At 46.3% G+C, this 25,936-nt stretch overlaps 1 protein-coding gene across 9 annotated transcripts in view; it reads left to right on the forward strand.

Moving 5' to 3' along the window:
• The window catches only part of satb1b (SATB homeobox 1b), a 48,080-nt gene that overhangs the window by 10,075 nt on the left and 12,069 nt on the right, over nucleotides 1-25,936 (forward strand). For 2 of the 9 annotated variants that reach the window (XM_076081089.1, XM_076081091.1), the window contains 7 exons: nucleotides 477-600; nucleotides 7,264-7,375; nucleotides 8,442-8,519; nucleotides 11,312-11,814; nucleotides 14,042-14,347; nucleotides 17,898-17,972; nucleotides 18,493-18,648. In XM_076081089.1, coding sequence (XP_075937204.1) covers nucleotides 477-600; nucleotides 7,264-7,375; nucleotides 8,442-8,519; nucleotides 11,312-11,814; nucleotides 14,042-14,347; nucleotides 17,898-17,972; nucleotides 18,493-18,648 — 1,354 coding nt within the window. The remainder of the gene's footprint in view (nucleotides 1-476; nucleotides 601-7,263; nucleotides 7,376-8,441; nucleotides 8,520-11,311; nucleotides 11,815-14,041; nucleotides 14,348-17,897; nucleotides 17,973-18,492; nucleotides 18,649-25,936) is intronic. The other 7 variants (XM_076081094.1, XM_076081096.1, XM_076081092.1 and 4 more) reach the window with 5 other exon arrangements.

The following is a 25,936-nucleotide window of genomic DNA, read 5'->3' on the forward strand; positions in this document are numbered from 1 at the left end:
GGATGAGTCTAACGCCTTGTTTGGAAGCCGGTGATGCTGGACGAGGAAGTGTTGCAGTGTGGTGTTGAGGATGCTGCAGGAGAACTTCCCCTTAAGTTGCCGCATGAATCAGTAGCCGTTTGGGTCAAACGCATTCCCAGATTCAAAGATTGGTGTTATTACCCGTTTGCTCCATATATCAGGGGAACGTCCAGCCCTCACAATGGAGATAAAATCGTTTTGATATTGGGTTGCTGAATTTGTGGCCTGTGTATTTTATCATTTCGCTTAAAGATACCATCGGGGCTGCTGGCTCTCCTTTCCATCTTTGTCTCTTCTCCATCTGAATTGTTTCTCATGCTCTCTCCTCACCCCTCTCCCTCTACATCCCTCTCTCTCTCTCTCTCCCCCCTTTTCCTCCCCCTTATCTTATCTTTCCCTGTTCCCCCCCTCCACCCCCGCATGTCTCCCCTTTCTCTCTCTCTCTCTCTCCACAGTTGTCCTAAGCTGGAGGACCTGCCGCCCGAGCAATGGAGCCACTCTACAGTAAGAAACGCCCTCAAGGAGTTACTCAAAGACATGAATCAGAGCTCTCTGGCTAAAGAATGTCCCTTATCACAGGTGCTGAAGCCCAGTCTGCTTATTTAAAAAAACTAAAAAAAAAAAAAGATTAACGCCCAACCCCAACCCCCCTGCTACCATACACAAACAAACACCCCTATCTCCATCACCACTTTCTTTTATCCTGTACTTATCAAATGCCCTGAGTTTGATCGATTGGTAAAGAGAATCGGCATAGAAAATCAGAATCAATGGCTTACTGTCATTTGTTTGCCGCATGATTTTTTTGTTGTTGTTTCTTTTACCGCCCCCGACACACACACACACACACTGGTATGCATCGGCAGCCAAAAAGCAGAGGTGTTGTTGAACGTATGGTTATTGTTGGATAAACATTGGCCCAAACCCAGAACGATCTGGATTGTTTTTTGTTCTTTTTTTCCCCCCATTTAGTTAATTCTCAACATTTCAGGCCGGACATGCGTCCACATGTCAGGTGTTGTATTCTGTGGTTTTTTTGTGTGTGTGCTGGGACTTTGTATAGAAAGCACTAGCGCAGATATTGTATTAAGAGGCAGCGCAGTCAGTATATCATGGAGGCAGCTCTGGAGTGAATGGAATGAAACGGCAGTATATCTCTCACAAGGGCCACAATGTGTGTGTCTGAGTGTGTGTCTCGCAGTGCAGAGGAGACACGCTTGCTTCCGTGTGTATTCGCTAGAGTATGTTTGTGAAACGCGTATGAACGCACGGGACGCGTATGCTAAAGCGTTATTTGTGTTTTGCCCGCCCGTGTGTGTGTTTAGATGGGAGCGTGTGCGTAGGTGCCTTCAGTACCAAGCCAGCTCTCCTCCCAGGCCACCGTATGGTCACCTGGAGACCCTCATTTGCGCTGCGTGTGTGTGTGTACGTGTGTGTGTGTACATAAGTGTCTGTGTGTGTGTGTGTGTGTGTGTGAGCGTGAGCGGCTGCTCTCAGCGTGTGTGTTTGTGTGTTTAGCCGGGCATGAGCAGTGCGCTGATGATGTAAAGAGTCCCTGGGTGGCGTTCAGGCGGAGCCCAGCCCGGTCTGGTAATCACCCTGTTTACGGTCCATATGTGAAGACGGCTCAGAGGAGAGCGCGCGCTCGCTCAGAGGATCTAACACACGGGCACGCACGCTCGTCCTCACACTATTTTCAAATACGCACACTCCTCAAATAAAACCGAAAGGTTGTTTTAGCTTTCCAGTGAGGATGGAAGAAGGTCCTGGAAATGTTTTGAACGGAATCTGTTGCTTTCGGTCTCGTATGTTGTTTTAACAGCCAATTTGGTCCTAAATTCAGATCTAAATGGCATTCAATTTTCCTACATTTACTGTCACGCAGAGATGCTCGGTATAGCTTCAGTCACTGCAAACCGTCAACACGTCATTTTGTCTCCATTTGCAGTGTGATGTAGTCTCGCCCTTCACTTGTGCTCTCGTTGTTGTGCATCCCTGCTCGTAAACAGTTGAAACCGGAATCTAGAGAATGCGTAACTGTAAAGGTGAAACCAGATTTTAGAGCTGGCAGATTTATTTAGGCGTAGTATGAACACTCAGTGCTTACTGTAGAGTCCGGGTATCAATCATACGTCTTCATGAGCCAAATCTAAGCCTTGATTTTTCAGTTTGCCTTGATATTGTTTTATCGCCTTATTTTATTGCCATGTCTGTTTTTAAGGCAGCTAATTTAACCAAAATACTAATCTGGATTTAAATTTATTTCAAGAGAGAAACTGGCAGCTTTGCTGTGCGGTCACTCCACACCCTGATGATGTACATGTAGCTGCCTTGTTCAAACATGGCTGCCATGATGGTGTTTGACATCTGTTACTCTGTGGGGGTTTCATGTGGCCTGCTGCACCCCGTAGAGCGGTGGCTTGCTCCTCATAAACCCGACTGGTTTAGTGGACCGGTTGTCACGATTGAGGGACGCCCCCGACACTGCCTCGACACACGGACCCCCTGCTCTGGGACCAGTGATGTCACCTTGTCGTCTGATGAGGAGGCGACAAGCCAGGACGCGTTTGGCCCGCCCTCTGAGGCTTCTGACTTGACCAAAAAAAAAAAAGGGGAAAAAAGTGAAATGAGTGGGAGGAGAAAAGGGGCGTTGCAGGCGGGAGCAGAAGGATTGGCACCTTTTAAGGATTAGTGTTTCCTTGATATTCTTCTGCGTAATCCCAGACAGAAAAGGGAGGTCAACAGATGAGGGAATCGCGGTGAGTGAGTGAAAGAGAATTAGCCCACCTCTGAAGAGAGAGGGGGGGGGGGGAGCAGAGCGGGGAGGGGGAGGGCAGCGGGGGGGGGGGGGGTTATTTTGTGAAATGCTGCTTTTGTACGGGGTCTTGTCGAACACATTTAGTTTGACTTCTTTTGTAGCAGGGGCGAGTCACGCTTTTGTGTGTTTGGGCTACAAATGGCACGAAGAAACTCGTTGTCGTTCCGTCAGAGGAACCGGCTCTGAGCGAGCTTCAAGACTCACACGGGGATGCATCGCCCGATTTAAACTTCTCCTGATTCTGCCTCCTATCAGCCAGACTTATTCTCTCAGAGGTTGCTACCAAGCTTAGCAACCCCCCCTTGCCCGTGTTCGCAGAAACTATGGCAACAAACGAGATCCCCCCCCCCCCCCCTCTTACCACCACCTCACCCCACTCTTTCCCATTGCCACCACCTCTTCTTGCTCACCCCCTGCTCGCTCTCACTGGGCGGCCCCTGATGCACCAGCTGCTGCGTTGCATAGCAGCAAATAGTCATCAAAATGCCATCTTAGCGGGCCTTTACCACCTCGGCAGCCATAGGGGCAACCTGGTTGCCAGTGTATGTGTGTGCATGTGTGCGTGTGTGTATATATACGTGTGTGTGTGTTTTAGATTGCAGGGAGAGAGGGGGGTGGGGGGGTGGGGGGGTCATCCCAGTTGAGGTGAATATGTGCCATAATTGAGCTGTGTGAGATGTTGGCGAGAGACGAGGCGCAGTGTTGCAAATGGGATGTGCGTTTTCCCCAGCTGACTCAAGACATCAGGCTAAGTTGGAATGTGTGTGTGTGTGTGTGTGTGTGTGTGTATTTAATTGTGTACGTGCACGTGTGTTACTCTGCATGTGTGCCTTTGTGTAACTGCGGCGTGTGTGTTTGTCTGCAGGGGTTGTACGTTGTGTGTGCACCACACTCTAACGCTGGCAGCTGGGTGCCTACAGTACCTGCCTGCTGCACCGCTGTTCTCTTCCACACACACACACACACACACGCACACACACACACACACACACACACTCTCCCTCTTCCTGTCTCCCATGATGGGGAGTGGAGTAGATGTTGGGGACCGATAGTAGCCCTGTGCCACTTCCTGGTCTTGCTGATAAGCTCTCTGTGCTGCAGATGGCTATCACTTAAAGGGTCCACACACATGCTCATGGACACACACGCACACACACCCTCACCGTCACTCTCATGCACACACACGCCCACACACACACACAGCCATGCTACCTGTTGACAAGCCCCAGCGCAGCCCTCCTGCTGGCACCGCAGTAGCAGCAGAGGCTCTGGTTATCTGCTTGATTTCACTTAGTGCGTATGCATGTGTGTGTGACAGAGCAGTGGGGAGAGAGAGAGAGAGAGAGAGAGAGAATAGGTGTGTGTGTATTGTTTCGTTCACACACACACGCCGGGCCCCCTGTGAGAGGTAGAGTGATGTATTGAGGGAGAGGGCTGATTAATGAGGAGCGTTTATTAGAACATCTGTGTCAAAGATGGCGGAGAAAGAGGGAGCGAGAGGGATAGAGAGAAAGATGGGAAGAGAGAGAGAGAGAGAGGCACACCGTGTTCTGCAGGTCTCTCGTTTTGTTGCCTGGAGCCGCCTTAGCCCAGATATACTGTAAATAAAACATGGCAGGCTGGAGGAGAGGAGTTCATTATCCCACCGACTTAAAGGAGAACTCTTCTTACTTTAAATAAATGTGGGAGTTGGCTAACAGAACCAGGTTAAACTGGGAGATTTGGTTCGCTGCTTCACCAATTTTCTTTACTTTTCCCAAGCCCAGTAAATCATGAAGAAAACCATTCATTCTTATTTACACTGACTTATGCTGATCATAATGAATGAACAGGAATTATCACTTTTAAGACCATGGAAGGTTGCAGTTGTTATTTTCTGATGCCAATAATGAATCCAAAAAGAAAGCTGCTTCATGCATAAATGTATGACCCATTAAATAAGGGCAATTCTGACTTCCTCACCCTAACCTGAACTCCATCAGCGCTTCTCGTTGAATGAAGTCTTTTCAGTAGATCTATTAAAGGCTGCTTTGTTATACCGTGCAAGTCCAAATGCAGACCTCTTCACCCTCCTGTTTTTTCTTGTCATCATGACGGCATAATGCACCACAGCGTGGTTTGCCCAAATTCCCACCCAACTGCTTGAATAGGCGTAACGAAGTGCAACCACTGGCGCTCTACCCGACTACACAGCAAGCATGGTGGGAGTCACGTCCACGATGGTTAGTGGAGTCTTTTGTGACTTCTGACACATATACACACATATACACATATAACTCTTCCTCAACTGCCTTTATTTCCTCTTTGTTGCATTTTACTGCTATTGCAGCCGAGACAGTCTTAGTCTTTGAGAACTCTTGCTTGTGTAAACTCCTGTGTCGTGTTATTGGCCACGAACGTCCGTCCTGTAGCTGTTTGTAGGGCGAGGTATCACATGAAGCTGGTTAAAACGGCGCTTGAAGCTGATTAGCTTTCGCTTTAGCTCAACCTCAAGCAGATTTCTCTTCCTGCTACAGTTTGACAAAGGAAGCATGTCCATCACGGTCCTTCTGAAAGCACCTTGTGACACATTTTAAAGTTTTGTGGTGTGTTCTGGTCGGACGTACGTTAACTCAAGGAGAGCTTTCATCTCGGATTTCAGCTGAGCGGCCGATCAGCCTCATATTTAGGATTTTTCTTTTTGCCAATAGCGTTTACACACACGTGCCGGCACACAGCGCCACAGGCAGTAACGTCACAGACAAACGCACACAACATTTTGTCGCCGTGGAAATGTAGAAGACACGAACAACCTCAAAAACTTAATCAGACACTTATTTTATTGTAATTCATTGCCGTGCATGAGACTAATCACAGTGACCGGCTCTTCTGCCCAATAGCACGGAGCTAACAGCTAACGTTACCGGAGGTTGCATTATGATGAGTTAAAGCTCTATTCAGTAAAAATTAGTTTTGAGCTAAATTTAAATTATAGCGCTATCGAGATGTAAGAAGATCTTATGAAATTGTGTTTTTGGCGAAAACCTTGAATACATACGGTTAATTGAAGGAGAGGTTTTCACAGCAATATAGAGTTAGAGAGGAAATGATGGCCTTTTTTAACTTCCTAACGTTGGCTCTAACCAGCGTATTATAGTTTATATTATATGAACTGTTTTTAATCAGAGCATAAAATTACAATCTTTTATTTCCTAATCATTTGATTTTTTTTTTTTTTATGCAATTAACCGCTATAGATGACAAAGTTTAGAATTTTTGACTTCGGAATGGTTGTAATTATTTTTTGGGATGGTGGTGACTGAAGTTGGTGTGGAGACTTGCCGTTAATTATAGTTCTAAGAAAGAAAATCGGAAACGGCAAAAATCCGAAGCGGTGGGTCTGACTTTTAAAAAAATCCAAAAACCCAAATCGGCCAAGAACAGAATTGCGGTGGATTTCTCTGTAGTTTCCTGGCGTAACGCAGCTTTAACAGAGGTCGGGAGTTCAGAGTTCGGTCGACCTCTCTCAAGGCACAGCTGCCATCCTTCACCCTCCTTTTTGTGCAGGAACGCTGCAGAACCAGAATCATCCCGTTCATTGTGCTCGTACCTCCACGCTGCTCCGCCAGAAGGTTCCCCTCCGCCATCCTCCAAGCGCATATATTATAGAAAATGATAAAGATGGCATACCTGTAATTTGAAAACAGATGGTTTGGTTCTTTTGAATATTTATAACAATCAAAAAACATTTTCTCCCGCACCAACCTCGCTATTCGCCCGTAGGCCGGCAAGGTGTTAAAACATTAATTTTAATGAAAGTGGAAGGGAAAGGAAAATATCGCCTCTTTGTTGTTGTTTTTTCCGAGGCGGTGGAAGGAAACGCAGAGAGGGCAGAGAATCCACTGAGAACGCGCGGCGCGGCCCTCGATCCGCTTGAAGTCGTTGTCTTTAACAGATTGTGTAAATAAAGAGCTGGAAAATGAAAGACGTTTATCTGTTTACATCGCCCGACTCCCCAGATGCTGATATTCAATAAGCCGCTCTCTTCTCTCCTTTTGAAGGTAAATATATTTCCCGCCGTCTGCTCTTGATGTCAACAGACTCGGACCTCAGTTGACCTCATAATTTAGCCGCTCTGAAATAACCAAAAGAAATGTTCCGACAAACTCAACGGCATTTGATAAAGAAGAACAGATAAAACCTTGCTTGATTTAATTTGTTTCACCTTTTAGAGGACGAGATCCAAAAATGACTGCATGTCTTTTTTTCTGTTTTTTTAGTGCTGGGTTTTTTACCGTGTCCCTATCTTTTATTTGTTTTGACAAGCTACAGTGTTACTGCATGTTTCACAAGCTTTAATATTATGTCTGCATTTTCCACAATGAGAATCTAAAGTCTCTCTCTCTCTCGTTCTCTCTCCCTCTCAATCAATCTCTCTCTTTCAGAGTATGATTTCCTCCATTGTGAACAGCACTTACTATGCAAATGTGTCGGCGGCGAAGTGTCAGGAATTTGGGCGCTGGTATAAACATTTCAAGAAGACAAAAGATATGATGGGTAAGCAAAACGGAGGGGCGCAAAGTATGGCGCTCACACTTTTGTCTCTTTGCACACACACACACACACACACAATCACACACCAGTCGTCATTACAATATGCTCCCTAACCAACCGTCTCTTTGTCTTCCTGCTGTTGCATGAAGCAGAAATACATTTTTATCTTGTTATCTAATAACTCAAGATTACGCCACAGTTTTTGCAGCCGAACGCGGCGTTATCTCTGATTTAGCCATTTATTGCTTTAACTAACAGCAACGCGAGAGCCAAATTGAGGCCTCTGACTGTTTCATTTTTTGTTTGCCTCACTATTCCTTTGACAAAAGGCAGCGATGACTTCAGCCGGCCACCGCCTAGTCTGAAATTCAATTAGATTTTCTTATCAACCCTCCGACGACGCATGCTTTACATTATCGCAAAAAAAAAAATCCCCTTTGACCCGCCAGGAAATGAGGTTATGTGATACTAGTAGCACCCCAGCTACAGATAGAATGCCGCTTTATTTTTATGTCTTTTGATTAAGCAGAACACCGCTCGGTTTGCGAGGCTCACAAGGGAGCGTAATGTTGTGATATTAGCTTTAACAATCTGTTGAACAATCTTCTTCTTTTTCTTTGCCAGTGCAACACTGCTCGCCGGGATGACAGATGAGATATTGTATCAAAATGTTTTCACAGCCTCCATGCAAATAGCGTGTTGTGATCTGATGTTTTTTTTTTTTGCTTCTGTTAAAGTGGCAGCATATGCCGAGAAACATTATTTACTCCAGACCTGCTGTACTTTCTCACATACTCCTACACGTTCCTGTCACGATTGTTCTCGATGTGGTTTTAGACTCCTCAAAAAAAATGGGGCCGTCTCAGCTGCTGGTTCGGCCTCGGTGACGCTGGTGTTTTAAATGTCATATTTCTGCTGAGCTGGAGTGGGAGAGAAGTACAGTAGGAAGCTTTTACCCTGTGTTTCTATCCTCACAACTGTGTGTGTGTGTGTGTGTGCGTGTGTGTGTGTGTGTGCGTGTGTGTGTGTGTGTGTGTGTCTGCGTGTGCCCTACCATCCGGCTGTGCAGGCATGCGCCAACCGTCCCAGCTGGAGGGCTACCTGGGGACGTGTGTCCTCCGTGAGAGCCCGCGTGCCAATGCACTAGGTATGTTGCAACATGGACACACACACACACGCACACACTCACACACTCTTGGTTATTTCACTTTGAAGGGCCTTACACTGACATGAATTAATTCCTTGGAGAGTTACCACAACCCCAGCCGCCACACGGTAGTGGTTCCTGTCGCCATAGTGTGAACGCATTTTGATAGATTTGAGACAAAACACACACACACACACACAGTAATTTAACGAACTTGTGAGGAGCTACATTCCTTCCTTAATACCTAATCTTACTGACTTACTTGTCTTCTTGCCTAAACTCAATCTCAATTAAAGTCTAAATCCGAAAAACCAAATAGCACTTAAAAGTCGCATCGAAATGAAAAATCACTTATTTGCATTGTTTGCTCACACTCAGTTTGGAAATTTTGGAAACAATCCTACCTTCACTTTTTCAACCAACATCATGGTCACACCCGTCACATAATGTCTCTTTTCATCTGGAATGCATTTAAGTGCTCAGTCCTTTTGGCTTTAAAGAAGCAGAAACTGTTTTTTTTTTTTTGTATCGCTCCCTCCGGGGACATCGAGTCCTGATGAGAACAAATCCACCGACGTATACGAAACACGGAAACATCTCAAGATGTATTCACACAAACTCACACAAAAACCTTGGCACACGAGCCTCAGGTGCCCCCCTCCCCCCCGACCTCAATATTCATGACGGGCTGCTGTCTGCTGTGCACGGCCACGAATGGCAGGAAGAGAAAGAGCTGGTGAGATGCCAAGTTTGAGGGGCTGAGAGAGAGAGAGTGGCACGGTCATCCCTTTGTGCCTTGGCAAGTGGCGTCAAATGTGACTCTGCATTTACTTCACCGTGCTGCGTTTTTTTTTTTTGTAAGCGAGCGTTTTTTGCGCCCGAAGTCGAGGGGAATAAGTACCTGGTCGCAGGTACTGGCACGCCACCCTGCTGCTCTGCCAGCTGAAGTGGTGTTAGCCGGGCCGCCGGCGAATGCGGTGTCGCTTCTCTTGAGGTGGCAACGCCGGTGCAGAGAAGCCAACGCAAGAGACAGAGAGAGAGAGAGAGAGAACGAGAGAAAGTTGGGTCACTCTGTATGTTTCCCTCTCTCTCTCTCTCTCTCTCTCTCTCTCTCTCTCTCACCCCCCACCCCCCTCCCTTCAGCCCACATCCCATTCCCATTGTGTGTTTAATCCGGGGCTCTTTTGTGGCAGGATTCCACACGAGGACTCCCGCTTCTGTGGCAGCCTTTTTCTCCCAGGGCCTGCCATGCTCTTCTGTCACCCCCTTCTCTTTTCAATTTGCATGGAAATGCCTCTCTGTGTGCCTGTGTGCTTGTGTGTTTGTGAGCATGCCCCCCAGCAGTCCGTGCGAGCAAGCATATGCGCACAGACACACACACACACACATTCGCATATGAGTGAATAGAAACGCCATACCATCAGAGCCAGGGAATGCCAGGGATTATGGGAAGAGATGTGATTATTACCAAGATTTTTTTTTTGTTTGTTTGTTTTTTTTCCCCCACCAACATCATTTGTTTTCGACAAACGCTCAATAGACCCGTCTTGGCCGGGTGTTTTGTGCTTGCTGACAGTTAAGAAACAGGCAGCTCAAAACGCACGATTATTGTGGGTATTTTTGGAAAACATCCATGCACTTAATCTTTCATCTGCTGAAAAATTCAGCTTGTTGAAGACCCCCCTTCCCCCCCTCCCTGCCTCCTCTTCCCCACAACAGCAATTTACGCTTTTCACAATCTCATGCGACGCTTTGCTGTGGGATGTGAAGGCCGCAGCACACTTCTGAGGTGTTAATGTTGCCATCCGTATGAGTTCTTAAACGCTGCCCCCTCACTCACTCAGCCAGTCAGCGCAGCGCGCATGCAGAAAGCCTCAGCATATGCGAAATTCCTTAAAGAGAGGCGGAAACCTGAAAACATTTCAGCCGTTCACTTCGCTGTGGGTAGTACTTTGAATGTTAAATCATTGTTTTCATCCTCTAAGCACATCATTTAAACCTGTCTTAAAACATTCCCTGGCAGCCATTATGGACTTAAAGATACTCAAAGCAAGAGATGCCACAAAAATCTCCAAAACGCCATTAAATGACGGCACAGAGATTTCTTTTCTTCGTTTTGTCTTACAGACAGTTCAAGTCCTGTCTTTTTCAGTTCACTCAGACACTGTACTGTACGCTGTATCCTCCCATGTGCTTCCTTACTCACTGCATCCTGTACCTACACTTACACACACTCCACTGTCTCTCCAAGATTATTTATTTTCTTCACATGATGAGACCACATATGATCTGAACTTAATTTCGAAGGCATGGTCAAAACACAACGAGGCTCTTTTATCTGCGATCTTTTGATCAGCTGTGTCACAACCGGTCGGGGAGGAAGCGGCCTGAGAAGAGCTCTGGTTAGGAACAACACACCAAACCTCTGTATATTTATGTTAGTAGTTTGGGTTTCTATTCATGAATATGTGCTGACTGCCAAAATGTTTTCCTTTCCGTTTGTTATGAAAGTAAATGTTTGCTGACAGGCTAAGATTCACTTGAGGTAACAGTTTCATCTGATGCAGAGCAGATCTGGTTCTCTGATTAGAGATCATGGCTTTGGTGACATTAAGCCGATGCTTTCTGAGATTAAGGTTTAACCTTTTTGTAGCCACCGGCACTTTCTCCAGTGATGTTTTGTCTTTTATGGTGTTTGAGGAAGACTTTGAAACTGATCCTTTTCTTTCCCCCTATCCCTGTCTCTGCCCTCCACTGTCGCCCTCTCTTCGCTCGTTCTTCTCCTCCTGCAGAGATGGACGGCCTGTCCGACCTCTCTCCACCCGGCTCTAATCACAGCCACAACCACAACCACCTGGGCTTCTCCCAGCAGCAGCAGCCCATCCCCGGCAGCACGGCCGAGCAGACTCCCTCCTCGCCGGTGCCCCCGCTGCCTCACGCCCCACCGCAACACGGCGGTCAGACTGGCGGCCGACAGCCCCAGATGCCCGGCATGCACCACCCGGGCCTGGTGTCCACGCCCATCAGCCCCCAGCTGGTCAACCAGCAGCTCGTGATGGCGCAGATCCTCAACCAGCAGTACGCGGTGAACCGGCTACTGGCGCAGCAGTCCCTGTCGCAGCAGTACCTCAACCACCCGCCGGTCAACCGCAACTCCCACAACAAGCCCATGGAGCCACAGGTGTCCTCAAACACCGAGGTGTCCGTCGAGATTTACCAGTGGGTGAGGGACGAGCTGAAGCGGGCCGGCATCTCACAGGCGGTCTTCGCCCGTGTGGCCTTCAACAGAACCCAGGTGAGGAGCGCGATACAGTTCACAGTGACCTCTTTAACTCTTAAACAACGTCCAAGCATTGTCAGTTATTGGCAGTAGTAAAAGTTGCTAATTCAGTCCGAAGCCTCGTTTCTTTTTCTGCTATTATAATAATAATTGTAATAATTTGGTCAGTGGAAGGGATGTTTGTCATGGACTTTAATATCAGTCAAATTTATATCAAATTGGCTAAAGGTGCCATGTGAAACATGATCAACGTTGATAAATGCACATTTAAGGTTGATTGAAGATTTGTTTTTTCTATAATCTTCTTTTTAATTGATTTTTATTTAATTTCATGCCCCAGTCTGTCAGTTTGGAGTACGTCAGTACCTTTAAAAACACTAAAATGACAGGGTGTCAACTTTTGAAATCAAACGGCACAAAAACACTTGAAGTGCGTCCCTCACTGTCCAACACCAACAACCTGTTTGATGAGGAAATACGTCACAACAAGGAAGTTACAAAACTACTTCATTTATTATTAGTATTTCTTCTACTAAGAAAGGCCTGGTGTTTGAATCTTTTAATGTCCACGGTTATAATCTCATTCATAATTCTCAGCCCAGTAATCCAGCACCTTTACTGACAGCTGGCAGCTTGCCATGATGCGAAAGACCCAGGCGTGCGTTCTCTCCCTGCCAAAATATGTGGTTTCACTTCATAGTCAGAGGCCTTACACACACACACACACACACACACACACACACACACACACAGAAGGCAGCGATTATGTCTTAAGACGTACCGTCTGCACTAGATTGGGGGTGGAGGGAGGTGAACAAACCTCATCACAACTCCATTTGCTTTGAAGTCGCTGTGTATTAAAAATAAAGGAACATAAACTGATAAGAATCTATCAGAATTAGAACGTACAGCAACCCCAAAAACAAATATCTGTGTGTGTGTGTGTGTGTGTGTGTGTGTGTGTGTGTGTGTGTGTGTGTGTCAGACAGTTTTGATGCGAGCTCCCACACAAACAGAGTCTTATCTGTGGCTGATATGAGGAATTAGCCCAATGTGCCATTGGAGAGTTTGCCTTTGGAGGATTGTTTATTAGGCTTGTGTTTTTTTCCACGAGTCTGCGTTAATAAAAGGAGGGGGGGTTGAGTGGTGACATGAAGGGAGCTGCTGTCGATGCAGGAAGTGGATCAGAGGAGACGAAGTGGAAGAACTGAGAGTTTTTATTTTAACAAACTAAGGAAACTAATCAACCAAAAAGAGAGACAGAGAAGGGTCGATGGCGAAGAATAATAAGCATGCAGACGCTGAAGATTGCAGACACACACGCACGGATCCAACATATCTTGTGTAAATAAAGTCGCCATCGCCATAAAAAATGTCACTCTTAGTCAGATTCCGTGTGAGTATCTGTTCATACCTGTCTGGATACCACAGACCTAAACGTTACACGTTTTAATAGTCAGAATAACGACACCAAGCACATGTTCGCAGCTCTGCTCGTTCCCCAAAAGAATTCGCAAGCTCTTAAAAAAAATAGAAATAAAAGCGTGAGCATGTTTTCCCCATCACCTTGTTTTATTACCAAATCACACCTATTGATGGCGAGAGAAGCGGAGCGATGGTTTGCTCAGTGTGTGGCCAAGAGCTGATGAAAAGGCCCAATCACACGTCTCTGATAATGGAGTCATCGGCGTCTCGTAATGATGGAATTGAGCGCTATTGAAAAGTAAACAGAGGATACACTGATTGCCCGCCGCACAAGACTTTCACATTTCAGGCGAGTAGCTGCGGCTCTTATCTGAAGCAGCACGCGGCTCCGAGAATGTGTCCAAGATCTGCAAAATCACACGCAGCAAAGGGCCAAAGGCCACAAAGAAAAGTTACAATGGTAGTTCTGTCATCCAAGAATGAACGATCGATGAAGTGCTACGAACCAACAGAACAGAATTACATATTTTTCTGCTTCTAGACAAAAGCTCTGTAGAGAGTCACGAGGATATGCGGGAAGTTTACTACAACAATAATGGAAGGCAGAGAGAAACCGTAGAGAAGGTATGAGGGAAGTGCTGAAATCAGGAGACTAAAGAAGTCTTAGTCTTAGTTTAGAGTTAAAGTGGGTATCGGAGTGTCATCTCCATTGTCATTTAAGTCTCCATCTACACTCACGGCTCTCCTTTAAGAATCCTCTAATGTGATTATTCTCCTTGCTTCACCCCCTCCATCCAACTGTTTTCCTCTCTGGAAGCTGCTATCTTTCTTCTCCTGTCACTCTCTCTTCGGCTCCCCTCCTCCTCTCTCCTCTCTCCTCTCTCCTCCCTCCCTCCCCACCACCACGCAGGGCTTGCTGTCCGAGATTCTCCGCAAGGAGGAGGACCCCAAAACAGCTTCCCAGTCGCTGCTGGTCAACCTGCGCGCCATGCAGAACTTCCTGCAGCTGCCGGAGGTTGAGCGCGACCGCATCTACCAGGACGAGAGGGAGCGCAGCCTGACGGCGGCCTCGGCGATGGGCGCCCCCCCGCTCATCAGCACGCCGCCCATCCGACCTGTACAGGTAACAGAGGTTTCATTCTTCCCTCTGCATGTTTCTCTGTGGTACCCCTGCGTTTATTATCACTCAGAAGGACATAATTAGGAGACTGGAGTTTCATTAATTTGAGGCAGAGCTAATTAGGAATCGGATGAAACCGTAACGTAAAAAGATGTTTGTTCACAGTAGTATTTTAATTTTAAGTCACGGGGTGAAGGCAGATTTATACTTAATTTCTGGATCTTATAGGATTTGATTGACTGATTTGAGTGTTATGCATCTATTATGCACCTGAAGTAATCTTTCTAAGAGAGAACAATCATGGAGAGAAGAACTAGAACATTTTTTTAAAATACAAATTTGTGTGACGTTACTGAAAAGGAAACGCTTTAGCATTTGTTCTCCTAATATCAACAAACGCAACCACTGGTGGAAACATGGGGAGATCACAAAGACGACCGATCACGACGATGGATCTTGCAGAATCCAAAAAATGTTGTTGCTGGCTCTCTGATTCAAAGAGACCAAGACTTTCTGCGTCAAGTCAGGAGGCTGAAAAATAAAATGCAAATCTCTACGTTGGCGATGGAGCAAAGACTGCGTTTGTTCAATATATATTTAAAATAAACGTATGTGTGAGTAGATCTAGTCCTGTGAACCGTTTCATGACATTGTTAGCAGTGTGTGAGTGTGTGAGTGTGTTTACATGCGGTCAGGCTTAGAGGACAAGTATGCAGGGGTGTTTTTAAGGAGCTGGATATTTCCTGTCTTGGTGTCCTGGACTTAACCCAGACACACGTAACAAACCTGCCAGATTTCAGAGTCGCTACTATAGGTTAAGCAATAGGTGACTCATTCTATTAGAGTGTAAAACATATGTACGCTCTGTTTACATGTGACAACAGCAAGCATGGACACAAGCACCACCCCGGCACATTGTTTTCTGCCACGCCTCACATTCCCCTCCATTGTATCAGGCTGCTACCTGTCTGCAGAAGACGTGTCGTAAATATCAGCCCATTTGTTCCGTCAACGTGCGCACCAGAGAACATACTTTACATTCTCCCCGCATGTAAATGAGTCCCACATCGTCCCCGCCCCTCACCACACAGGTGAGACCGGTGCACAAATGATGGATAATTTTTTGTGCTAATTCTGACCTTTTACCGTGCATTAGGCGGCATTAGCTGCCCTCCCTTTGTGAAAATAGAGCTCGCTCAGTGGCGACAGGCTCCGGGAAAGATCAAACGTCGTTTAGTCAGTCCGCCGTTTTTAAAATCACCGCGTACCGGAGCACAACTTTCTACCCTCGCCGTAAATCCGTGTCCCTCATTTGAAAGGTATGTGGCAACTTTCTACCACTTAAGCCTATTTGAAGTGCGCTCAGCTGCGTCTGAAAGTGACAGGGGCCGACAAAGGCCGTCTCTGTTCTGTACCCGGTGAAGACTTGGCTTTTTATTTTTCGCCGAGGAGGGAAGAAAGACAGAAGCACAGGCCCACACATCTCCGAAATGGAAACCTCCCCCGTGAAACTGCTCAGCATGATGCCAGTCGCTGTCTTTTGCAAAACTGCAAAGAAAGAGTGGCATTCTGAAGCAGCGGTGCTGAACTTAAACGGGGCTTCTTCGCAGTTCACAGCTCATCTTTACAATCAGAGGCTGTGTCAGTGCAGGACAGACATTCAGAGTGAGAGAGTGGGCCTTTAGACAAGAATGTTCTGTTTGGCGTAATAACCCACCGTCAGAGCTACAGACGGTAACTTTGTTAAGAATAACTTCTCATCATATTTGCTGTGACTGACATTATATCCTGACAGTTGACTCATTTTAGAGCTCCTAATGGCAGGAGTCTCTAAAGCAGCTGCCGATCAGAGCTCTCGAAGCTCAAACTCCAATCAGACTATCACCCAGTTACTAGTTACTGTAACAGTAACTCAAATATGCCCCTGGAAAGGTTTGAGGTGAGAAATAGGCAATGCAGTCACATAATCCTGATTCTTATTTGATCAGTTTGAGAGGAGTGTGCGCCTGTGATTGACAGCTGCGTTACAGACTCCTCGGCTCTGATTGGTTGTCTTCCTTCGGGCGCAGCAGAATCTTACAAATGCCATTGGAAGAACTAATCAGAGGAACCAGATTTTCCCACAGATTATCTGTCTCATGAGCTGCTGTTAGGTTATAGTTTCAGCAAATATGCCGAAAAATTATTTTGATTTAAGTTTCCGACTGTAGCTTTAATGTCTTTAATAACATCTCAGATTCATTTCTTTGGGCATTTGGACCCTATGAGCTTTTAGATTTTCATTAATCACATCAGGTGAATTACCACAGAAAAGGAACCTTGTAGCATATCTGGGACCAGTTTACAGAGCTGCAGAGATCCATAGCAACACAGAAAGAGATCTGCAGGCTGAACAACAAACACAGAGACTACTACACGGCGTACAAACTATTTCAAACAAGACTCAAAACTCAAGTTTGTGGGGTTTTTTTTATGCTCCTGTTGGCACATCAATAGAATATCTTGAGGGCCCTAATATACTTCACCTGTATGACTTAAACCCATCAACATTTATCATGCAGGCCCGTTCCTACACAAGGCAATTCTCACAAACACACGCGCTCGCACAACTCGTACACCTGGCCATCTGCCAGCCTCTCCTATGGAGCAATGCGGTGTGAATTTAAGCACATAAATCAGCCAGGGTGGCAATTGAGCCCGAGACAGAGGAGGGATTTTATTGGCCTCATAAAAACAGATGCAGAGGTATGTTTCTGTCACGTGTGCTGATGGGTCGGCACAACTCCCCTAAAGCCAGTTAGCGCATGTCCCGGCCTTAACAATTAGCATGACATGGTAACCCACCGCTCAGACTGACGAGCCCGCGTCGAGCCACGTCGTAAAAGAAGGCGAGATGAAAGGCCCAGAAACGCTCCGGCATTCCAGTTCCACCAAAAATTTTAGGATTATGTGATTGTCTTTGACACTTAAAGGAGCCCGTATTAGGCGTCTAGACAAATACTTGAATATATAAGTTTTTTTGATCACAGACTGTGTGTCGTGAGTTAGTAGCTGTTGGTGTTATTATGATTTATTTGAATGCTATGCGCTCGTACTCGTACCCAACCCTGCCGCCGTCTCCTTTCAAAAGGGCTCGTATGGAATGATTCACATGCTAATGGTTGGTGGGAAATGCTTTTATTAGGATACTTGTTAACTTGTCAAAGGATTTTTGTCAAGATGCAACAAGCTGCTGAATGAAGATGATTTGATTTCACTTGACTTGCATTTATTTTTTAATCACCAGCTTGACATGAGAATAATAACATTCCTCACAACACATCTAAGTGTTTTTGAGCAAAGGAAGGCTGGAGCCGAGCGTGGGTGTAATCTACACTCCTGTGTGTGTGTGTGTGTGTGTGTGTGTGTGTGTGTGAGAGATGGGTGCATGCATGAGCGTGTGTGTGTGTGTGTGTGTGTGTGTGTGTGTCTGCTTGTATTTAGCCAGATTACCTTTCTTTTTTTCCCCGTGTGAGCCTGAGCAAATATCGGTTGTGTTGTGTTCCCGACACAGCAGCCCCGGAGGGAAGACTGTAACAGCGTGAGGCCCGAGGACTGGAATCCCAGAATCCCCGTGGGCCTTTCCCCTGTGAGCAGATAACACCACCCACCTCACCTCTCCACCTCCACCAATCTGAATGCACACATTGTCATAGACAATACACACACTTGAGACTTATTATCTCCCAACATGCAATTGTTATTATCTTGAAAGGCTAATATTTGCATTTTTATCAGTTTTTGTTTGTAAGGAATGTCTAATACCACCCTATTTTACACTATTACTAAGATTTTAATTACATTTAATGTTGATAATTAGGTCAAAAACAGATTTCTTTGGTTTTTTTTATCCTAATTTGGTATCAAAACCTGTGGAAAAATATAGACAAATCTCAGTTACAGACACACCGTATTTAGCATACTAACTGTTCACATGACTCTGATAATATTAAAAGAAAACATCTTCAGGTAGAGTACAGTGATCCATTCCATACACACAACTAAAATCTGTCAAATACAAAGAAGAATCCAATATCTGACAAAGTATTAGCAATGAAACGTGTAGGATTTTCTGTAATTCTTCTCTCTCTCTCCACTCTTTTCACCAGGTGAAACCGTCGCCTCTGCCCAGCGAGTGGAACGGCAAAACCGAGAGCTGCATCCTCAACATCAACTCCACCATCTACGACGAGATCCAGCAGGAGATGAAGAGGGCCAAAGTCTCCCAGGCCCTGTTCGCCAAGGTGGCCGCCTCCAAGAGCCAGGTACGGACACTACAACACCCTGAGGGAGGGAAGACGCTTGCTTTGGTGTTCTCTGTCATTGTCTTCCTCCAGAAAACTTGCTCAAGCTACACTCACAAAATACGAAGAGCTGTATTTCTTCTTTCATCAATGAAACATGGTCTTTGTTCAATATCCAAAATCCAGCCCACTCACCCACATACCTGCCTTTTGAGGAATACTGTGTGAATGCTGTTAATCATAACTTCTTTCATCTTACTTTGTAAAGTGGCTCTTACAGCAGCATTGATGCGTCATAAAGCCAAAAAGTGAAATTCTCAACCTGCATACATAAATTGCATAGAATGTCCACACACACACACACACACACACACACACACAGAGGCTGATGGATGTCTTGCAAAAATTGAAAAGAATAAAGAACCTTCAGCGTTGAAATTGATACTAGATGCATATAACATCATAATATTCGTACAGTTCGAGGCAAAGAAGTAGAAATCCATCCAACCCGGAGAGAGACTTGCCCCAGTGCATCGCTGCTGTGATTCACCGACATAATGACACATGTCCTCTCTATTGTGGGTTTGGAGTTTAGCAGTCGACAGTGTTTCAACACCAAACAAACCTGTTTATATGAGCTCCGTTCAGTAAGACGATGGGGCCCCTGTTATCTTCTCCCAGAGAGCAAAGCGCTCACACAATGCAAGCCTGTGTGTGTTGGAAACAGGGAGGGGAAAAACACACACACACCACCAATTTAACTGAGTATTAAAAGCGATTTTAAAATGTAGCACTAAGGAGTTATTATTAAAGGTTTTCATGTGTCTGACAGAGGAGTCAGGAAGATTTCCACAATTGTGCTTGATGAAGACGATGAGGGTGGGGGGGGGGGGGGGGGGGGGGGGAATAGATCACCAAGGGCGGAATAATCTAGAAATATCTGCAAAGGCTTTATTTTTTTCTTGCTGATTAGGATGATTATACCCTCAGATAGCTTTGTTTTACCAAATTGCAGTTTGATGCACAAACCACTGTTTTTGTTAAGGAGTTCAAAGACTCCTTGGAAGGATTGGAGAAAGAGAAAAGGGGGGAGAGGGAGGAGGCATTGACTCGCACACGTCTCCCTCTTCTCAAATGAAGGTTTGTCTGGGAACAGGTTTCCACCGTGCCTTCTCCACCTCACTCCCATCTTTCTGTCTTGCCCCCTCTACCTCTCTCGTCGCCTCCCCCTCCTCCCGATTTCTGCCTCTCTTTCACGTTCCATTCATGGCAGGCGGGTGTGAATGTGAATTGAGCAGCAGATAAGAAGTGTGCTAATTATGCCTGTGAAAGGGGGCCTGGGAGAGCACTTATCTCTGGCTCCATCTCGTAATGGGCGCTCCCCGGGCAGCTGGTCTCCCCCCTTACTACCCAGCCGGCATCGCCACAGCTACCGGCAGCGCCAGGCCAGGCCGGGCCTGCTCCTCCCCATCAGGACCCCTAAACCCTGAAAGATCAGTGACCAGCACCAGTTTTCACTCGCAGCTTCCTCGGAAATCTTCAAAAATCCCAAATGCTTCAAGATTGTAGTTTAATGTTTATGTTTAGCTGTGGGCAGATAATTCTGTCGTGATTTTACTTTCCAGAATTGGCGTCAGACCATCTATATGGGCGCAAATGTCTTCTTCTTCGACGTATCTTTTGTCCCTTCCCCTCGTACGAGCCATTGTTATAACATGTTGATCGCAGTGGAGCTGCAACAATTACTAGTGAATTAATCGACCGGTTGATCGACAGAAAATGAACCAGGAACTATTTCGCTGATCATAATTTGAGTCACTTTTCAAGCAAAAGTTCTGGTTTGTTTGCTGGTTCCAGCTTCTTAAATGTTGGTATTTGTAGCTTTTATCATTGTTTCTCAGTTGCTCTTTTATATCATTGAAAGTTAGATATGTTTGGGTTTGGGCATTTTATCAGCCAGCCAATTATTCGAGAAAATAATGGGTGGATCAATCGAAAATGAAAATAAGAGTTAGTTGCAGCCATGACTACTGTTCATAAAGTGGTGTTGTTTTAAGGTGTTTAAGGTCTAACATTAGATTTCACTCGTTAAAAACAGACTAAAAGCACCGGTGCCACTGCTGGAACTAAAGAGATGATTAAGTCATGTGACCAGAGCTACGATACTGGGTGTTAATTGCTCGTGAGCTTCCTGTGGTGTGAATCAGTCGTCCAGGAACAATGGCAAAATGTGTTTTTTAAATGACACGTTGTAAACGACAGCTTAAGTCCAGAGAGGTTTTGCAGCCACGCAGGAAGAAAACAACACTATCCGAGCTTTGGGTTTGAGTGCCGTGCCAGCAGAGACTGCTGGTATACTGAGGTTTGGAGTGCAGTGTGGATGTGGCTGGTGACGAGTGTGGAGGATGGGCCGGACTGGCAGGATGCCCACATGGGGTCCAGGGAAATAATCGCTGGGGGGAAGGGAAGAGGCCTCGCCACTGAGGCACTGGCACGGTCCCGTCAGCTCGGCGTGCAGTTCAGCCTCTTCAGCTCAGGATTTCCCAGCATGCTTACGCAAGCACAGGATCAGGTGACCAGGATCCATTGGTACCAGTCCCCCCCCCACCCCACCCCCCCGTATGTACAGCATGAGGGTGTATGTGTGCAGCATATTGGCCTTGTTCACAGAAAGACGGATGATGCAGCGGAGAAGAGAAGAAGAAGAAGAAGAGCAAAAGGAGATCTTGAGAGCAGAGAAATAAGAGATGTAGAGTTGAAGGAGGTCAAAGGCAGCAGTGGCCCCCTGGGTAGAAAAGCTGTAACAAGAAGTTCACTGATTGGTGCGTGCTCCACTGAGTGTATTCTTGCTTGTGTCTATTTCTGTGTATTGCGTATAGATACGGGTTTATGTGAAGGCACATTTGAATGTGTGTGTTTGAGGGGGTTCCTGGAACGCAGCCATCCCGTCCTCTCTTAGGGCTCGTAACCACTGCAGGCCTCTGCCCCCCCTCACATATTCAATGTTGCATTTCAATCACTCTTTTACTGCCACATATTCAAAGTAGTAACTATAGAGCAGTGAATCTAACCCATTCCATATTACTTCATCAGATTGATGGTCGCCATTTCACTTCAAGTCTGGGCATACATATTTTTTAAGTAATCCATGCAGCAATTCTGATTTATTAGGACAGATATTACACCCAGTCTTTGATGAAATAAAATCTGAATCATTATTCATGATCCATTCCTCAAGGCCTCAAACTGATCGAACGCTCCAAGAATGCTCCGTTTCCATTTAGCTTCGGGAGATGTCAGACTTGGAGAAAACAACTGTGTGTTACTGGTTCGAATCCAGCGAGGACACTGCCAGAAGGAGCTCTATTCGCCAAACAGGCCCGTTTCCTTTTAGCCCCGCGGAGGTGAGAGCTATGATCTGGATGGAGTTGATTCACTGCCGCAGTAGGGCCAGAGCGGCTATCTAGCAGGCTACTATGCTTTGTTTTCAGGGGAGGCTCGCTGTGTCGGCTAGCCTGGCAGAGAGGGCGGCTCATGCTCAGATGAGCGATTGGAGGTGAGCTGAGCGGGGGTCGGGGGGGGCGTCGCTTTGACACGACTTTTATGTCCAAACATCCCCGACACTTCCTGGGAGGAATTGCGCGACGGGCGAAAAATCAGAGTCCCTGCTGTTACAAAACAAGCACCCCGGGAGCCCCCGCGCACCACGGGGCTCAAAGCCCTCCGACTCCTCAATGACCAGAAGAGTGCAGAGCGCACCGCCACCAACACCGCCCTCTCTCTCTCTCTCTCTCTCTCACATCGCCCATTCTCCCCTGGAAGAGGCTACGCTAATTAGCCAGGCTCTAATGAGACAGAATGGCACTGATCTGGTCCGCCGCTGCGCCACCGGGGGGGCCGGGCGGGGGGGCTGGCGCAGTAGTGGGGGGAGGTTGGTGTATGCCATCTGTCACCCTGCACCCGCCTGGCACGGCAGTCCCCGGAGTGGAGGATGGGGGGGGAGGTGAGTGCCTTGTTGGTCTGGAGAGGTGGGGGGTGGGTGGGGACACTGATATGAGGAGGAAGGGAGGGTGACAGAATAACGGGAGCTGCTTCCTTCATGTTTGGAAAATGACTAATTTCCTGTTCGGGGTTGAATCCCATTACTGGTCGTACATGTTTTATGGGGGCTTGAACGCTTTTCTTAGCTTTTAATCTCAGATATTTAGCGCATGACCCGCCCAACCAGACCAGACCAACGACACACACACGCACACACACACACACACACACGCACACCACTTCTATCATTCTGCTCCATCCAATGGCTGCTGAACAAGAGGGGCAGATGGCTGACCTTTTGGGTGTCTGTTTCTGGATGGTGGCCGCTCAGAGGTTTGTCTGTTACTGAGAAGCCACTTGGGGTCGGCGTGTTAGAAGTCATGGTTTTGCACAGAGAGTCGTTTACAAATGGCATTAGATGACATCATAGTACAGCAAAAAATGATACAGTGAAGACGTCGTCGGATACCTTTTAATATCTGGAGCTGCTTTGTATTGGAATGGCCCGGTGCAGTTTCTTCATAAGTTGTACTTTCTGTGAGATGGCATCAAGGTGTCTTTTTTAAATTTCTTTTTTCTTTGTAGATTAACAGCTCTCCACACCTCTCTCTCTCTCCCTCAAATTAGGCAGATCAGAGCGAGCATATCGCAACCCCAAGGGACCCAAAAGGGCCGTGCCTGTTTATTAATTGATTTATTTATTTATCTCCTGTGCCTGCTTGATTATTAGGTTGCCATGGGAAACAGGCGAGGCCAGATCCTCTCTATTATTAAAGACACAATTTCTTGAACTGGAGACCCAGCTGTCTGAATAATTAATTTAGCGAATGAATTATCTTGCAAACGGTAAGTCTTCCCCCTCCCTCTGAAATGAGCCTTTCCCTTATTGTTTAATGGACAGTGGAATTCCCACCAGCCTGTTTTCTCTCCGCTGCCTGTTTCATCGAACCCTCCTCCTCTTAGCGGGAGCCCCGGGGTCTCACTGAGCATGCCCAGAGCACTTTGCGTCTCTCCTGCCATCTCTCTCACTTATGCCTTACATGCCACCTCTCACCCCATCTGTCTCCAATTGCGCAACCCACTCCCTCCTCCTCCTCCTCCTCCTCTTCGGGGTCCAAACTAGGAATCTGCCCCGACTGTCAGCACTTCAAATTGTCTCTTCGTCACCTCTAATGGATTTATTACAACACAAATGTTTTCTACCGGGAAGCAGGTGTTAGCCAGTTAACTGAGTTAGCACTTTGCTAATAGTTCACTAGCCCTTGCTATGCGTAGCTCTCAAGGCCTAACCGGGGCTCAACCTATTGGCCACATGCCTAACCTTACTAGCCCTTACCCTTTGGCCTGCTTGTTAGCAAGTGCTCCCCTAGTCCCAGTGACAGGTGCAGTATTGTGCTAGCGCTTTCTTTCCTGCAAATGTTCTGTAGCTAACCCTCTCCCACTGTCTCCACTCCTCCTGACGGACCACACAGGGCTTGTTCTGAGGCCCATTCTCGCTAATCTGATCAGGCAGGCAAATACGCCGGGAAAAGCGCTTTAATGATCCCCCTAATTACCTCAAGTCAATACCAACTGTATTATTAGACTCGGGGAAAATATTCCATTAGGGTGCCCCCCGTGGGAGTCCCCCCTGTGCGCGCCGGTGTCACGCGCCGCGCGCCCCCTACGCTTGTAATTAATTTTATTTACACACTCAGGAATGCACAAGGTCGCACCTGCAGCCCGGAGCCGCCCGCCTCGGCCCGCCTAATCAGATCTGTCATAATTATCATTCTGCATGCTTCTGACACACGCCGGGAAATATTTCAATTTAACTACAGCCACTGGCTCCGGCAGATGCAGCCTGAGAGAGAGAGAGAGAGTGTGTGTGTGTCTGTGTGAGCATACAGGAGTGTGTGTGAGATTGAGTCTAGGGGAATTGCATGGGGAGATATTAGGACCTATCCAAGTGCTCATGCTGGTGCTTGTGTGCACTTGGTTTTGCTAGCATTAGTCTTTCACAATCCTCTCTCTCTGTGTCTCTCTCTCTCTCTGAGCGGAGACCTTTACCATCCTCACCACTCTGTCCTCATCATATTCTTTGGTCACTATTTTTAAAACATGTTGCGTGAATCGAGCATGAAGGAAGACGTACATAAGTTGCCTCTTCAGCCGCATGTACAGAGAGACATTTCAGATTTGGTGTTTACTTTGTTGCCACTTGTACAAATACTCTATTTGAAGTTCAAGATGAATTTCCGAGTTGAGCGAGACACACGGCCACAAGCACCGAATAAACAACTGCACATGAAGACTTCTATTTTAACACTTATTTTTAGGGAGGGGGGGGGGGGCTGGAAATTTGTTCGCTTTCATTAGTGTCTGAAGCAAACTTGTAGGCCAATTAAGAACACTTATTTAGCTGACATAGACAATTTGCAGGTTCTCTGCTATTTCAATCCCTAATTCAATAAGATCAGTCATGATTTATTATCTTAATTATGCTTTGATATTAGCAATTAAACCCAAGCTTTGAATTAAATCTCAATCAAGCCCTTATAATTGGTGGAGTCAGACTGCATGTAGGTGCTTTCTGTGTTTGTAATGTTGCTGCCGTTGTTGTTTATCTCGAGCTCATCTTCAGTGTGTTTGTTGTCTTCTGTGCGTTCATCCTCCATCTGCCTCAGCTGTATTGAACAGAGACGATTATAAAATATATTTTAAAAAAAAGAGGTAAATTTGTGGAGGGAGAACAGTGTTTGAACATTCAGTGTTGCTGTGCAGACAGTGCTGCCACCCAAATATCAGCCCACCACCAGACTAAACTAGATTACGGTGCAATTCCAACAATACTAATATTTGCTACGAAGAGGCACATGGACTGCAGCATCATCAGCGGCTCCATTTTCCGCCATTTTGTACTCATAAAAAATCTTTAGTGGGCAAAGAGAACACGATTCCACTAATATGTGATACCCACTGATATCTAAAGTGATTTCTCTGAGGATTTAGATTTGTTTCCTGCAAATGTTTAGATTGTTAAATACTGAGCATTAAAAACATTCCTGGCATCTAATTTCTTGATCAGATTTAAATGAAACGTGTTCTCTGGTCTTTCTACTGGTGTTCTTGAGCAAGGCACTTATCCTGCTGAGAATCCAACACGAGTAGATTACAGCAGCACCGGGGAACTCCCACTATTGTCACCGTGTTCTGTGCATGTGTGTGTGAAGAACTTCGCTGAAAAAGAACAAAACGTAGAGCTAGAGAGAAGAAAGGAGGGAGGAAA

Source organism: Anarhichas minor, unplaced genomic scaffold, assembly GCF_050575085.1.
Source record: "Anarhichas minor isolate MPS153535 unplaced genomic scaffold, ASM5057508v1 ptg000079l, whole genome shotgun sequence".
NCBI classification, from domain to species: domain Eukaryota; kingdom Metazoa; phylum Chordata; class Actinopteri; order Perciformes; family Anarhichadidae; genus Anarhichas; species Anarhichas minor.